At 40.5% G+C, this 16,509-nt stretch overlaps 1 protein-coding gene across 8 annotated transcripts in view; it reads left to right on the top strand.

The window, feature by feature from the left end:
* FRYL (FRY like transcription coactivator) overlaps nucleotides 1-16,509 on the top strand; it is a 768,252-nt gene that overhangs the window by 125,287 nt on the left and 626,456 nt on the right. For all 8 annotated transcript variants that reach the window (XM_033945802.1, XM_033945793.1, XM_033945809.1 and 5 more), the window contains 2 exons: nucleotides 1,276-1,475; nucleotides 10,537-10,590. In XM_033945802.1, coding sequence (XP_033801693.1) covers nucleotides 1,276-1,475; nucleotides 10,537-10,590 — 254 coding nt within the window. The remainder of the gene's footprint in view (nucleotides 1-1,275; nucleotides 1,476-10,536; nucleotides 10,591-16,509) is intronic.

Genomic DNA, 16,509 nt, shown 5'->3' on the forward strand with positions numbered 1-16,509 from the left:
CAGCATTTTCCATGTCTCTCTGCCCCCTGCAAGGTCCAACATCTGTCTGTGTCCCTATTCTTCCAACTCCCACCTAGTTCAAATAACTATCCTCCCCCAAGGGGATCCACCATCTCCCTTCTGTCACACCAATCTCCCCCCCTTGTCTACCATCCCCTTCCCACAACAGGTGGGAATCCAGCATCTCTTATTCCCTCCCTTGACTGCTGACCCCAGAGTGACTCCAGTGTCACAATGGCTGGTCTCACCATAACTGACACTAAATTGGAAGCAGCCTGGTTCTTAACTTGCATCAGTTTACTTACAGTTCCCTTGCCCAGAACTCTGAACAAAGACAGAAGCTACGGGACCCTTCCTCTTGCTATTTGCTATAAGCTCTGCCGGTCTCAATCCTGCCCCTCAAACACAGGAAGTCGCTTCAGAGGGGGGCGGGATCAGGATCGGCAGAGTCTATAGCGATGCAGGCAAGAGGAAAAGTCCCGTGGCTTCTGTGTTTCTTTTTGCTGTCCGCAGCCGATCCTAAGCCCTGGAAGGGAAAGGGGAAGAGATGCCGACGGGAAATTTAACCGCGTCGATCTCGCCGTCCCTCCGCGGACCAGCAGGAATTTTCTGCAGACCGGCGGTTAAAGAACAGTGCTTTAGAGGGAACACTGGTAAGGAGCAAGAATCTTAAAATCTATAAGTTCTGAGTTACATACAAATCTGACCTCTCTGAGAGATCCCACGTGTCTATCCCAGGCCCTCTTGAATTCAGACACGCATCTACCACCCTTTCCGTAAAAAGTATTTCCTCAGATTACTCCGGAGCCTATCACCTCTTAACTTCATCCTATGCCCTCTCATTGCAGAGTTTCCTTTCAAATGAAAGAAACTTGACTCGTGCGCATTTATATTACGTAGGTATTTAAATGTCTCTATCATATCTCCCATCTCCCACCTTTCCTCCAAAGTATACAGATTGAGATCTTTAAATCTGTCCCCATATACCTTATCACGAAGACCATCCACCATTTTAGTTTTCTATTTCTATTTATTTATTATTTTACAGTGATAACTCAGATTTTATTGTTTTATGAAATTAAGTTTGCTTGTATTGTGGATGTTAAGATGGGAAGTTCATATAATATGGCTGGGGTGGTATCAGTGAGACATCAGTTTTAGTGGAAGTTGTTTTGTTGCCTATATTGATTGCCATTTTAAATTATTCCAAATTTTACTGTAATTCTAAAAGTTTATGAAAAAAGTAATTTTTATTCATTTTTGTTTCTTCTCTAGCATCTGCACCAACTACCAGTACAAACAAGCATCAGCTTTCTTCTATCAACAGTTTGATCTGTGAGAAGAGAAGAGTTATCATGTCAAACATTACTATTGATCCTGATATCAAACCTGGTGAATATGTCATCAAAAGTCTCTTTGCAGAGTTTGCAGTACATGCCGAAAAGAAAATTGAAGTAGTAATGGCTGAACCCTTGGTGAGCAATATATTCCTATTGTGTTTTCTATAGTTCAAGGTTCCTTTTATTTGATTAACCACTTAGGAAAGACCATCAAAGTGGTGCAGGTATACAATAAAATCACATAAGTAGGAAAAGAAATACAAAATTTGACAGAGAAAAATATCAGTGATCTCTGCCCGTTGCTTCTCCCATGCCCCAGAGATCGACTGCCCAGCATACTGTCAAAAAAGGCAGTTCATATGTCACAAATGCTTCCTGAAACAAATATGCTTTTATGACACTCAATACAATAAAGGTGTGAAGGCTCTTTTTGTAGAGGCATAAGGGTAGGGTATTGCATAGAGTAGATCCTACAATGCTAAACATAGAGTTTCAAATGGTATTCAGTAAAATGTGCCAGAAAGAAGAAACAGATACCATATATACTCAAATATAAACCAAGATTTTTGGGCCCAAAAAATGGCCCAAAAATGGTGGTTTATATTCGAGCCTTGCTTTTGATGATAGTGCTTTTTTCCTCCTCCCCTCCCCACCTGATGACCAACTCTGCTATTTTTCACCCCACCCCTGATGTCTGGCACTGCTATCCTCCACCCCCTCTGATGACCAGCACTTCGGTCTCCCCCACCCCCCTCTGATGACCGGTACTGCTAGCCCCCCTGATGACTGGCATTGCTATCTTCCTGCCTCCACCCTGATGACCGACACTCCTATCCACTACTACCCGCTCCCCTGCCCCAGACTGACATCTCACTTACAGTTTTGGGTCTCAGGAAGCCGATGCTCTGTTCTGGTGAAGGGCCTTGAGCATCTGCATGGCCAAGGCTTGCTGGACTCCCTTTGAAAAATCCTCCTTTGAAGAGTGGGAGCCAGCAGGCCTATAGCACGCACCAGCACCAGCACAGAACATCAACGTTGGCTTCCTGAGTCCTAAGTTTCTCTTTTTTGTGGTGTATCATATTAGGGTTTCATTTGTGTGCAATAGTACTTTTAATATGTGGGTTTGTATTTGAAAAGAGTTTTTCTGTTTTCTGCAAGTATGACTGAGGTCAGGTGTTCTGGTAGGGATAGAAGTTCAGAAACTTTGATTGGTGTCGTGGCCAGTGGCATAGCAAAGGTGACCAGCTTCTGGGGAGGTGGCGCCCCTCTCCCGCCTTTTTCTCTGACACCCCTCTGCAGCATGCTTATGCGCTTATGCGCCCCTGCCCCGTACCTTTTTAACGTTGGTGCAAGCAGTCATGAACTTGCTTCCCACATTGGCTTCGGCACTTTTTCTGATGTCACTTCCTAGGTGCGGGTCCCAGAAGTGACTTCAGAGAAAGCATCAAAGCTGACAAGGGCAGCAAGGTCATGGCTGTTTGTGCCAAAGTTAAAGAAGGAGCTTGCGTGTGGCAGGGGAGGAGTGGGAAGGGTGGAGAGGAGGAGGGGTGCTGGCGCCCCAAGGAAGACCGCGCCCATGGCAGACCGCCTCCCTCGTACCCGCTTACTATGTCACTGATCGTGGCCCCAAGTAGGAAGATATTTCTCGGCTCTTCTTTAGCTTTTTTGGATTTGAAACAGCTTCAATTGAAAAATTAGTGATTACTTATGACACTCAGATACTCAAATTTCTAATCTCAGTTTATATTGGAGTCAACCTTTCGTCCTTGTTTTTTTGGGGAAAAGGTTACCTTGGTTTATTTTCAGATCAGTTTATATTCGAGTACATACAGTAATAGGTGTTGATGAGTCAAATGCAGAGCTCAAGCAGGGACATAAAGGTGTAAGGATAAAAATTGAGGGAAACAGTATTATATAACTTTATGAACAAGGTCTTGAACAGTATGCAGTATTCCACTGGCAGCAATTGCCAGTCACATTGTCCTACATATACGGTAATTAAAAATCAATTTGACTGTGATATTCTGTATTAATTGTAAAGCAGATGTCTGAAAATGCCTGCTACAGTTTTGATGATTTCACTTCCATTTACTTCTGTTTAGGCTATTTATTTTGGTTCTAGTCTCCCATTATTGTTGTATGGTGATAATCAGATAAATATTGAAAAGCATTAATGAAATCAGTAGTAGTATCACCAGTTGCATTTCTTTAAAAATTTTTGCCATTGAATTGATTTTGTTATTTACCTAATGGCTGAAGTTGGGGTGGGGGTGGGGAGGAGATATGTTACTTGACAAACTTCACCCAATAACTTAAAAAGAGCTCTGAACATAGAAATAGCAGATATTAAATGGATAAGGGATTCTAGTTTTTTTAGTTCAAATATTTTATTAATTTTGTGAAATAAATAAACAAAGGATATACAAATGGTAACTAAGTCTATACAGCTGGATTCTAACTTGTCTTAGTTACCATTTGTATATCCTTGGTTCACTTCTGTTTAAGTTTGTTGAAAATTCACATACTTTTAAATGAACAACTTAGTTAAGAGTCAACTGATAACGATCATTTTCTTATCAGGCAATTTCAGATGTGGAACAATCTTCCTTTAGAAATAAGCCAGAATTTGTATATTATATTTCATAAAGTTTTAAAGACCTACTTTTTTATTAATGTTATTTTTGATACTGTATTTTTGTGCAATAACTTAAGTATATGTGCTTCCCTTAATGTAGAGTTGTTCTTGTTGTAATCCGCTCTGAATTTGAATTAAAAATAGCAGAATATAAGATTACTGATTAAAATTAAATTAGATTAGGTACACACTGTGGCAATTTTGAATGTATGTATCTATCGATCAATCTACAGTATCCGGATGGATTGGACATCCTTAGGGCATTCAAAACAAAGAAGGACTTTATGCAACGCCGACACCGAAGTATGGCAATCTGCCACGCCAGCATAGAAAGCTCGAAGACCCTGTCCAATCAGTTGCACAGTCCGTTCCTGAGGAAGAGAAAGAATATAATGTTTAGCCTGACAATAAGCAAAAGTATCTCCCCAACAGCAGCCCAACTGATCACCAAAATCTGCTAAAGGCTTCATTCCACCCTCTGGGATCAACAAATGTTCCACAAGACTAATCCCTCTATGAGCCCAATCTCGGAAGCTGGGGTTATCACTTCCTGGTGGAAAAGCTAAATTCCCCCTCAGATTGAGTTGATTTGTAACTCGAGGATCCCCACCCAACTTACCAATGATACTCCCCCACACAGCCCGCATAGATTTCAAAAGAAAACTAGATCTGAACAGCGGCGGAAGCTCTTTACTAGGCAAATGGAGAAGGCTGCGTAGAGAATGAGGAAAATAAAAAGAAATTTTGAAATCTAAAAGAGTAAATTGAGTCTCTTCCTGCAGCCAATCTTTCAAGTGATGCAATAAACAGGCTTTATTATAAAGACCAAAGTGAGGAAGCCTGAGGCCCCCCTGCAACCAGCCACCCACCAAAAAGTGATATCTGACCCTCGGTCGCTGGCAATGCCAGCATAAGCCAGAAAATAAGCGAGCCAGACGAATAAGGTCCCGTTTCAATAATCTGATGGGGAGTATTTGCATGACATATAACCAACTGAGAAAGATCACCATCTGAATAAGAGCAATATGATCCAGGAGGGACAAGGGAAGATTCCCCCCCCCCCAGGTGTCAGATTGGGTTTTAGTATCGGAAAGGAGTTTAGCAACATTAAGAGAATAGAGGCTAGTCGTAGACACAGGTAGATGCACCCCCAAATACTTAAAAGAGCCCGATGCCCACTGCAACAGAAAAGAGTCACCCCATTGGGCCCAACTCTAGCAATGACCACTCATTTTAATTATGAAATACAATCTTCTTGTGCAAATTAAAACATATCTACTACTACTATGTCTTCTACTACCATTACTACTACTACTACTATTACTATATCTACTCTCTCATTATCTGTGTGAAAAATCAATAGTACCGGGCTGTATAGTGAATATAAATGTTAATTTTTATCTGACTCTCATGGGCTCCCTGAAACCCATCCATGGACCCCAGGTTAAGAACCCCTGCCCTAAATGGGGTTCCCACATTTTTTTGCCCAAATATATGACCTTGCATTTCTTAGTATTAAATCTTAGCTGCCAAATTTCAGATCATTTCTCAAACTTCATTAGGTCTTTCCTTGTGTTATCCATACCATCAAGAGTATCTAATCTATTATAGATTTTATTATCATCCGCAAAGAAGCTCATATCCTTTTATTTATTGGAAAAGCGCTCAATCAAAGCCCGTTGCATGCAATAGGAGAAGCTGTTCGGCTCGGCCATGGACACTGACAAATCTTCGGAGCCATCGGCATCAAAAATTCCTGCATCAACATCGGAAAATCTTACAATATTGGGGAAGCCAGCTAAGAAGCCATCCACTTTCCAGCAAGTGTCGCAGATTTCAACAGCATCGAGTCCCTTGATGCAGACCAAACATCAACACCATCGTTATCCAGTTTTGTAGCTTGTCTCCTTCACGGTGTGCATTCTCATCGAGGTCACCCACTCCGAGACAACCTGCTAAACCGATGGTACCGGCTGATGAGCCATGAGTACTAGTGTGTACTTTCATGAAGAAACTTGATGAGTTCTTCCAGAGGGAGATTGGTGACATGTTTAAATTGCACTGCATGCTTGTGCTAACATCGACTCCCTCGGTTACCGGCCCAGCCTGAGCATAGCACTATGAGGCATCAAGGTACTGCTGTCAGCTATCCATCGGAGCATCGAGATACTTCTCATGGATCTTCTGCATGACATCATCACTCCCCATCTCGATGTCGTTCTACATCCAGACATTGATCCTCCAATTGACATTCTAGCTCATTGCATCGACGTTCTCCATTGAGGCATTGATCCACTACTTCGAAGCATCAATGCTCTTCTTCAGCACAGCGTTCGATACCAAGGCATTGTCAGTCCTCATTGCTTCGATCTTATGCTTCAAAGCAAAAAAAGGGACACTCGTGAAACCTCGTCATTGTCGTCATCGGATCGGTACTGAAAATATCACAAAACATCTCATAAGCATTGTTCTCCTTGACCCACATTTTCACCAAATCTTCTCTATGATTCAGATTTGCGATCTGACTTGATGTGAATTTGCATCTACGACAAAGTCTTATGACACTCCTTCAGAACATTCACCACACAAGACACCTCCCAGAGCTGGATCTCATACAGAAAAACTTTTCTTTAGACAGTTAGACAGTTGGGCAAAACCCTACCTGTCAGATTGGAAGTAGACACTGGACCAAGTGCTGAATACTTGTATGCTTTGGACTATGATGAGCCTCCTAAAGAGCTCCTCACGTTACCGTTGCATGGCATTCTTAAAGAGACACTTCTCAAAAATTGGGAAGAACCTTTAACTATCACAATATCTTCAAGGAAACTAGATTCCATTTACAGAATCATTTCTTGTCCAGGGTTTGATAAACCACAACTTCAACATCAATCATTACTTATAGAATCAACCCTTAAAATATCTTCCACTGCAAGAGTTTATGCTTCAGAACCACCGGGGCCTGAAGGCCGTACTATGGACAACTTTGGATGTCACCTTTATCAAAATTCTATGCTGGCGAACAGGGTCCTTAATTACAATTTCTACATGTCCTGTTATTTAAAACAACTGGTAAAGAAATTGCCTAATTTTGAAAAGTATATTCCTTCACAACACCTTTCAGAATTTCAGCACTCTTTCGCAGACTAGAAAATACATAGCGAGGTCAGCCTATGATGCTTTTCAGATGACATCTAGAGCATCTGCTATGTAGGTGGCTATGAGATGCCTAGCTTGGCTAAGAGTCTCTGATATGGATATCAATCTCCAGGATAGATTAGCTAATATTCCATGTTTAGGAGAAAACATTTTGGTGACTCCATCGAGATTGCCACACAAAAATTGACACAACCTTCAAAAAATTGGAATTCTTTGGTCCGAACAAAATCTAAGCCTCAAGCTTCACAGCAATCTGCTAAACCTTTCTACTCATATCAGAGGCGATATACTTCTAAACATTCTACTTCGGAGGCCACTACCACAAAAGAAGCAAAAACAATAGCGGCCTCAGAAAGCTCAGGCGGCTGATCCTCAAAAACCTGCTCAGTCCTTTTAGCGAGCATTGCTGCTGTTCCCCTATCTCAGCCTCTTCTGCAACCAATCTGAGGATGTCTGCAATTCTACCATCAACGTTGGACTCTGATAACAATCAATCTGTGGGTTCTCAAAGTCATCAAGAAGGGTTACTCTCTGCATTTTGTCACTACTTCCAAATCATCCTCTAAGAGAGTCAGTCCTCTTTCAACTTTCAGCAGATGTCCCTTCTTCTTCAGGAAATAGAGACTGTGCTTCAACTAAATGCCACAGAGGTGGTATCCCCTCCTCAGAAAAATCAGTGGTTCTACTCCAGGTATTTTCTAATCCCAAAGAAGATGGGAGATCTGCGTCCGATTCTTGACCTCCGAGACCTAAACAAAGTCCTAGTCAAAGAAAAGATTTGAATGCTATCTCTGGGAACTTTATATCCACTATTAGATCAAAACAATTGGCTATGCTCTCTAGATCTAAAAGAGGCTTATACTCGTATACCAATTCATCCTGCTCACAGAAAGTTTCTGTGGTTTCAGATAGCCCATCAACATTTCCAATATAAAGTTCTGCCCTTCGGCCTGGCATCCTCTCCAAAAGTATTCACCAAGTGCCTTGTAGTAATGGCAGCAGCTTTACGTGCTCAAGAGTTTTCCTATCTTAACAACTGGCTCATAAAAGACACCTCTCCTCAAGGGGTCCTCTCAGCAACACAATCAACAATTATGTTTCTTGAACAGTTAGGGTTCGAAGTCAATTTTACAAAAATCTCAACTTAATTCCTCCCAAAAATCTACAATTCATAGGGGCCCTGCTAGATATAATTCAACTCAAAGCGTTCCTGCCTCAGCAAAGACAAGAAAAATGGCTTCATTTTTGCTATCAAATCTATCATCTTCTATCCATCTCAGCCAGACAAATGATGATACTATTAGCTTCTACAGTTCATGCTACCCCCTTCGTGAGACTTCATCTCAGAACAGCTCATTGGTCCCTAGCGTCACAATGGTCTCAAACTCTCGATCCACTCTCACAGAAAATTACAGTTACATCATTGTTTTGTCAATCTCTTCAGTGTTGGATGAATTCCTTAAATCTTTCCAAAGGGCTTCTGTTTCCGATCCCTCCACATCAGAAAGTTCTGACTACAGACTCGTCCAAGTATGCTTGAGGAGCTCAACTGGATGATCTCTGGTCAAGAACAGAACCTTCATATAAATCTCTTGTAACTCAGATAGATTCACTGTGCTATGAAGATTTTTCAGTACATTATATCTAGTCAAGTCGTCCTAGTAGAAACATAGAAACATAGAAAGATGACGGCAGATAAGGGATACAGCCCATCAAGTCTGCCCATACCATTGACCCACCCTTTTAAGTCTACTGGTCCCCTTAACTCTATTGACCTGCTCTATTAAGTCTATGTCCTAGCGACCCTATTCATTGGTATGACCCTCGCAGTGATCCCACATAGGTATCCCATTTATTCTTGAAGTCTGGGATACTGCGGACCTCGATCACCTGTACTGGAAGCTTGTTCCAATGCTCTATCACTCGTTCCATGAAGAAGTACTTCCTGACGTCTCCACGAAACTTCCCTCTCCTGAGTTTGAGCGGATGTCCTCTTGTGTTTGAGGATCCTTTGAGAAGAAAGATATCATCTTCCACCTCGACCCATCCTGTGATGTACTTAAATGTCTCAATCATGTCTCCCCTCTCCCTACGCTCCTCGAGAGTATAGAACTGCAATTTGTTCAGTCTTTCTTCGTACGAGAGACCCTTTAGCCCCGAGACCATCCTGGTGGCCATCCGCTGAACCAACTCAATTCTGTGCACATCTTTACAGTAATGTGGCCTCCAGAATTGCACACAGTATTCTAGATGAGGTCTCACCATGGCTCTGCATAATGGCATCATGACCTCAGGCTTCCTGTTGACGAAACTTCTCTTGATACAACCCATCATCTGCCGTGCCTTAGATGAAGCCTAGTACGCATGGACAATCAGGTTGCGATGTATTACATAAACAAGCAAGGAGGTACAGGTTCTCTGACTCTTTTTCAAGAGGCCAAGAAAATTTGGAAAAGGCAATTGCTTGAAACTTATTTCTAAAAGCTGGCTATGTTCAAGGGGCGCAAAATACTCTTGCTTACAAACTCAGCAGATTTCTTTGGTCACACGAATGGATGCTCAAGTCTGCAATTTTGTGTCAGATATTCTATCTTTGGAGGATTCCTCAGATAGACATAATCACAAACTGCCTAATTTTGTTCCAGACAATAAACTCCTCATCACCTAGAGGTAGATGCTTTTCTTCTGGATTGGATTGCCAAGTTCCTTTATGCGTTTCCACTAATTTCTCTCATTCTGAAGATGCTAGTCCAGCTCAAGCGACAGTCAGCCACCATGATCCTCATAGCTCCTCGGTGGCCCAGACAACTGTGGTTCTCCCTTCTACTTCAGCTCAATGTCAAAGATCCAATACCCTGCAGATCTTTCCATCTCTTCTCATGCAGAATCAAGGGTCTCTTTTACATCCCAATCTACAGCCATTTCAGCTGACAACTTGGTACCTTTCGGTACCTACATGTGAGAATGTGCTGCTTACTTATCCTAGGATAAAGCACAGTTACTTATCGTAACAGGTGTTATCTGGGGACAGCAGGCAGATATGCTCACATCCCACCCACCTTCCCTGGTTGGCTTCTTAGCTTGCTTACGGAATTGAGGTACCGTGAGCCTACATTGGACAGGAAGGCACTCGTGCATGTGCGGTGCAGGCAGTCGCGAAGTTTCTTAAAACTTAAAGTGACAGTACACTTTTCATACTGTCCGTACTGGGCTCCGTGGATGCTATCACCCCACTTGTGGGAATATCTGCCTATTGTCCCTGGATGACACCTGTGTTACAGTAAGTAACTGTGCTCTCACTGTTTTCAGGCATAATATTTGGCGCATGTACTTTGTATTCATTTCAATGCAAACCACTTCTCATGATTATACTATCTAATGTTTGTACCATTTTATTTCTAGGAAAAGCTTTTGTCCAGGTCACTTCAAAGAGGTGAAGATCCTCAGTTTGATCAGGTAGGAAAATAATTTGTTTTAACATATTTGGCTCTCTTGATGGAAAAATACACTTCTCCCTCCGTATTCGCGGTTTCAGTAATCGCGGTTTCGATTATTCACGGTTTTTAGCTTGCTGGCTCCTCCCCAAAATTACATCAGCTTGCATTGAGAAATCGCTGATTCCAAGCATTTACAGAGAAAATTGCTAATTCCCAGCACTTTCTTCACCGTGTTTTACCTCTCCTTCAGGAATAGGCCAGGTCTCCCACCATGTTATTTGTGGTTTCACTATATTCACGATGGCTTTTAATAGAAAACAGCGAATAACATATGAAAAAGTTATTTGCGGTTTTTCTGTATTTGCGGTTCTGTTAATCCCCTATCACAGCGAATACGGAGAGAGAAGTGTATTCCTTTTTCTATATGTCTGTTTCACAAATCTGAGTTTTAGGTTTGCTGTAAAGCTTACAGTTCCTTTTTTTTCTCTCATGATTCCACAGTATGAGTTGCATAGTCTTTCACTTGCTGCAGGATTTAGAAACCCTAAGAATATAAGAGTTGCCATACTGGGACAGACCAAGGGTCCATCAAGCCCAGTGTCCTAACAGTGGCCAATCCAGGGCACAAGTACCTAGCAAGATCTCAAAAGAGTAAAATTGATTTTATGCTACTTATCATAAAAATAAGCAGTGGATTTTCCCAAGTCCATTTAATGTGATTGGCTTCTTTCAGGAAATTATTCAAGCCTCTTATTAAACCCTTCTAAGCTAACTGCTCTTACCACATTCTCTGGTAATGAATTCCAGAGTTTTTTACATGTTGACTGAAGAAATATTTTCTCCAGTTTGTTTTAAATCAACTATTTAGTAGCTTCATTACATGCCCTGTATATTTTTGGAAAGAGTAAAATGCGATCTACATCTACCTGTTCCACTCTACTCTGTATTTTATAGACTTCTTTCATATCTTCCTTGAGCTGTTTCTTCACCAAGCTGAAGAGCCATAGCTGATTTAGCCTTTTTCACAGGAAAGTCATCCCATCGCCTTTATAATTTTTTTCCACCCTTTTCTGTCCCTTTTTTAATTCTACTATATCTTTATTGAGAGGCGGTAACCAGAATTGCATACAATATTCGAGGTATGGTCGTACCCTGCAGAATTTTGAGAAAATAACTCAAACTGAAACAAGGGAGATGGGTTTCAGGACTGAGCATGTGTATGGAGCTTCTCTCATCATCTGTTCTTCATCCTGTTGATGGTTGAGTGATGTCCCCAATTTTTTCCATTGTTTACCCTCCAACTAGATTTAACTTTTCCAACACAATTAGCTTTCTCCTAATGTGAAATGCGAACCTTTCACTTGACTTGCTGGGAAGAGGAGGAGGAGAACAATATTTACCTGTTCTAGGACAAGCAGGCAGTATATTCTCACATATGGGTGACATTATCCATGGAGCCAGTATAGACATGTACCAAAGTGCACTGTCATTTTAAAACTATGACACTGTCCAAACAGTGCATGTGCCTTCCTGCCTGAGGTCAGCTCACTGGACCTTCAGTTCTTCCTTTTCCAAGGAGCGAAGAAGTTGTGTGTTTTGAACACTTCTCTCTTCAAGTGCCTTCCCGTACCATTTTTTCGTGTTTATATATTTAAATTCATTTTTTCTTCATTTTGATGATTTTCTTTTTTCGGGCCTTTGGCTGGCTTCCCGCCTTTGTCGATGCTGGGAACATCGACACTTTTTCAGGGGCCCTTTGATTTAGCATTGGCAGTCTTCCTATCAATATCCCTGATGCTCAATGAATTCAAGGGGTCACGTTGAGAAATCATCCCACATTTTATCCTAAAACAATTTTTTTTCCTGTTTTGGACCTTTCGTACACACTTATCATAAATAGCCTGAAATCTGGCTCTTTATCATTAAAATGGAAAACTGCCACTGTCTACCTGATAACTAAGGACCTTAAAGCTAACTCGCAAAATACATCAAACTACTGACCTATTGCTAATATCCTGTTTATAGCCAAATTAACAGAAAGAATAGAATTCGACCAATTATCTGATTTTGTAGAATCCATCCAAATCAAACAGGTTTTAGAAAATACTATTCCACTGAATATTCACTGATAGGTTTGACCACTAACATACTTTATCATTAGATCATCATAATTCTGTTATCCTTTTCTCTCTAGGTTTGTCAGCAGCATTTGATACCATTGATCATGCACTACTCCTCGAAAGACTCGCGTCGATAAGTATCTCATGGCAGATATTTAAATGGCTCTGGTCGTTCCTTACCGATCGTTCATCTAAAGTTATCTTTAATGACACCACCTATAAGTCTTATTCTCTTAAATACAGAATTCCCCAAGGATCTATTTTTAATATCTTTCTATCGCCCCGCCTAAGGCTCTGTCAGTCCATCGGATTCACCACTTTTGCCTATGCTCATGATATCTAGCTATTGCACCCTTTGAACCCAGAAAACAAAGAAGAAATACTTGAAATAAACAATAAATTTGAGTGTGTCAGACAATGGTTACATTCCAATATGTTACTTTAAATATACAAAAAACAAAAGTCTTACTTCTGCCATGGAAGAATGGAATAAACTTAGGTGCCACTTTTACCCTTAATAACATACAGTTAGAAATAGTAACGTCAATAAAAATTATCTGAGTCATCATTGATGATGAGCTTTTGTATCATGAGCACATAAGCAGTATAGTAAAATCTTGTTTCCATAGGCTACGAATGATTCGTTCTATTTTCAAATTTCTTGAGCCATAATCTTTAAATATACTAAGCCATCCGTTAATTATTGATAAACTTGACTACTGTAATTCCTTATTAATAGGAATTACAAAAAAAGAAAAAGAAAGTCTTCAAATAATTCAAAATACTGCTGTTAAACTGATCCATAATGCTAAAAAATATGATCATGTAACACCCTTATTAGTTAAATCTCACTGGCTTCTGATCTCCCATAGACTCACCTTCAAAATTCTACTTTTATCATTTAAAATTCTCTCATCAAATGAGCCACAATTTATTGATAAATTATTTATCCCATATAACATCTTGCGCTCACTTAAGTTTATGGATCAAAAGCTACTAACAGTCCCCTTTCTGAAAATTATAGGGACTCGATGATAAGGCATTTTTTTAAATGATTGCACCCCAACTCTGGAATGCTACGGCACAACACCTAAGAGAGAAGGTTAATCTGATCTACTTTAAAAGTACAGTAAAACCTTGAATTGTAAGTAATTTGGTTTGCAAATGTTTTACAATACAAGCAAAACATTTTATTAAATTTTAACTTGATATACAAGCAATATCTTGCAATACAAGTACATACAGTGCACACGCATCACAACTGAGCCGATGATTCTCTCTCTGACGTTTCAGGAGATCTTGCAATACAAGTACGTATAGTATTTTGTATTAAAGTTTTTGGGTTGTGGAATGAATCACCTGAGTTTCCATTATTTTTTATGGGGAAATTTGCTTTAATATACGAGTGCTTTGGATTACAAGCATTCTTCTGGAATGAATTATGCTTGCAAACCAAGGTTTTACTGTAATTTGAAAAGTTTCTTATTCAAAGATGCTTTCAGCCTTTAATTATTATTATTTTTTTAATTTAATATTTCGTTATTCTTTCCCGTTCATTTTTCCTCTTCTTTGCCTTCCTTTTTTTTTTAATCCTCTTTCAAATCCCTACCCCATCGTACTTTCCATGCATGTTACTCTTTTCAACTTTAAAAACAAATAAATTGTAGTTCCACCTGCTTTACCCTTCTGTATTAGTTGGTTTGTATGTCGATTTGTTTATCCTATTTTATATATAGTTTTTAAATTGTAATATTATGTGGTTTTTTCTTTTTTGTATGTTTTAATGACTTTTATTAGTATCGTACTCCGCTTAGTAAAACAAAATAAGCGATTATATCAAATTTTAATAAAAACTTGAAAACTTCAGACCCTCACAACTGGTTTGTCTAGGTCCTGATCATTGGGACATTTCTTGTAATCTTTTTGCTTGCATGCAAAACAAGGCTCTAAAGGCTCGCCAAATTCAGTTTGAGAAGCTGTTTGGGTCCATGTCCACCATGTCTACAGACCTATTAACTGCCCAGGTGCCTTCTTCATCAATGTTGATGCTAGTGTCCCCTCAGCCTCCAGCTCTGTCCAGAGGAAGCTCTGGCTTTTCTTCTGCACATCGGACCTCAGAAGACTTTCAGAAAAAGTCTAAAAAGCATTGACACTTACTTTCCAGACGAACTTCTATATCCTCGCTGTCTTCAATGCCTCAGAAGTATCATCAGTCAGAATGCTCTCTATCACTCCAGATGTTTTCTCCTACTAGGCTTCTGATGCCTCGATGTCAGCCTGAGCTGACTGTAACTTTGACTACATTGGTACCAACACCTTCCCTGCAGGTCAGATTAAGGTTTTTCTGTAGCAAGAATTGATATCCTTACTTCAGGCTCGAACACTACGTCCCTCAATGCAGTACGCCTCTGCCTCAGTCCAGCTGGCACAGCCTTGATGTCAGTTTTCATCATGATGTCATCACTTCATCATCGATCCGCATCTAGGTCTTGAGGTTTCAAGTCTCAATGTTGACATTCTCCCTGGTCATTCACCTCAGGCCTCCTCATCCATGCATGTTTCCCGAGCCTCCTCTCAATGCTCGCTAACTCCATTGAGGCACTCTTGATGCAGCTCTCCATCATACTCTTGACGATCTTCATGATGCTTCCCTTGACACACTGTGTCCCATTCTTCCAGATACCATCACATTGAGGACATAAACTCAGATCTCTCCATCCACTTGTCTATGCTCAATGTTTCTACTGAGGAATCGTATAGAATCCCATCAGAGCAGGAGTTTATGGAGGCATTGGACTATGTCAAATTGGCACATGGACTATGTAAAGCTTCCTCTGTACAATTTAATGAAGGAAGCTCTCTTTAAAAATTGTGAAAATCCTCTCCCAGTCCCAGTAGCTCCTAGGAAGTTGGACACCCTGTATAGGCCTTTGACAAGCCACAATTACAACACCAATCCTTAGTGATGGAGATAATCTTGAAATGTGCTCATAGCACTCCTTCTGGAAGAGAAGACAGAATTTTGGACAGATTTGGTAGATGAGTGTTTCAATCATCTATGCTCATCAACCGTATCCTGAATTATAATTTCCATATGACTTTTTATCTAAAGTCTTTCTTTCAGTGGCTGCCAATCTTCCAGCAATATCTTCCTTCTGACCAACAGGAAGCTTTCCAGCACCTTACCAAAGACTTTTTTTTTGAAACCAGAAAATAGATGGTAAGGTCTGCCTTTGATACTTTTGACATCTCATCTAGAACATCAACAGTTTCTATTGCTGTGCACAGGCAGGCATGGCTCCATGTTTCTGATCTTGAGCCAAGACCGCCTATCAAACATACTTTTTCAGAGACTGAATAGATGAAGCTACTGAAAAGAAAACAAAGCATACCTAACAGTCATGAAAATACTCTGCTTCTTATCATCGACAACCTTATTCCATCCATACATCACTATTCTTAGCCTGTCGCCTCCTTACACAAGTCTACACATAGACAGTCTCATCAACAAAGATAGCAAAAACAAACATCTCTTCCTTCAAAGTCTCAGTAGTCTTTGACTTTCTCATATAGAGCATAGTCAACATCTCTCTCTCTCTCTCTTTTCCAACAGTTACCAGTGAGGGGTTGGATCCACTATTTTTATTTACGCTGGACCCACATAACAACAGACAAATGGGTCCTTCAGCTAATCTCTCAAGGATATGTTCTTCACCTTCTAAAAAAGCTTCCATCGCACCCTCCAAAAGAGTCTACTTTCAACTCGCTCTAGAAATCTTTGCTTTATCATGAGCTCTCGGCCCTTCTTCCCTTCAATA

The sequence above is a fragment of the Geotrypetes seraphini genome, chromosome 1, assembly GCF_902459505.1.
Source record: "Geotrypetes seraphini chromosome 1, aGeoSer1.1, whole genome shotgun sequence".
Classification (NCBI taxonomy): domain Eukaryota; kingdom Metazoa; phylum Chordata; class Amphibia; order Gymnophiona; family Dermophiidae; genus Geotrypetes; species Geotrypetes seraphini.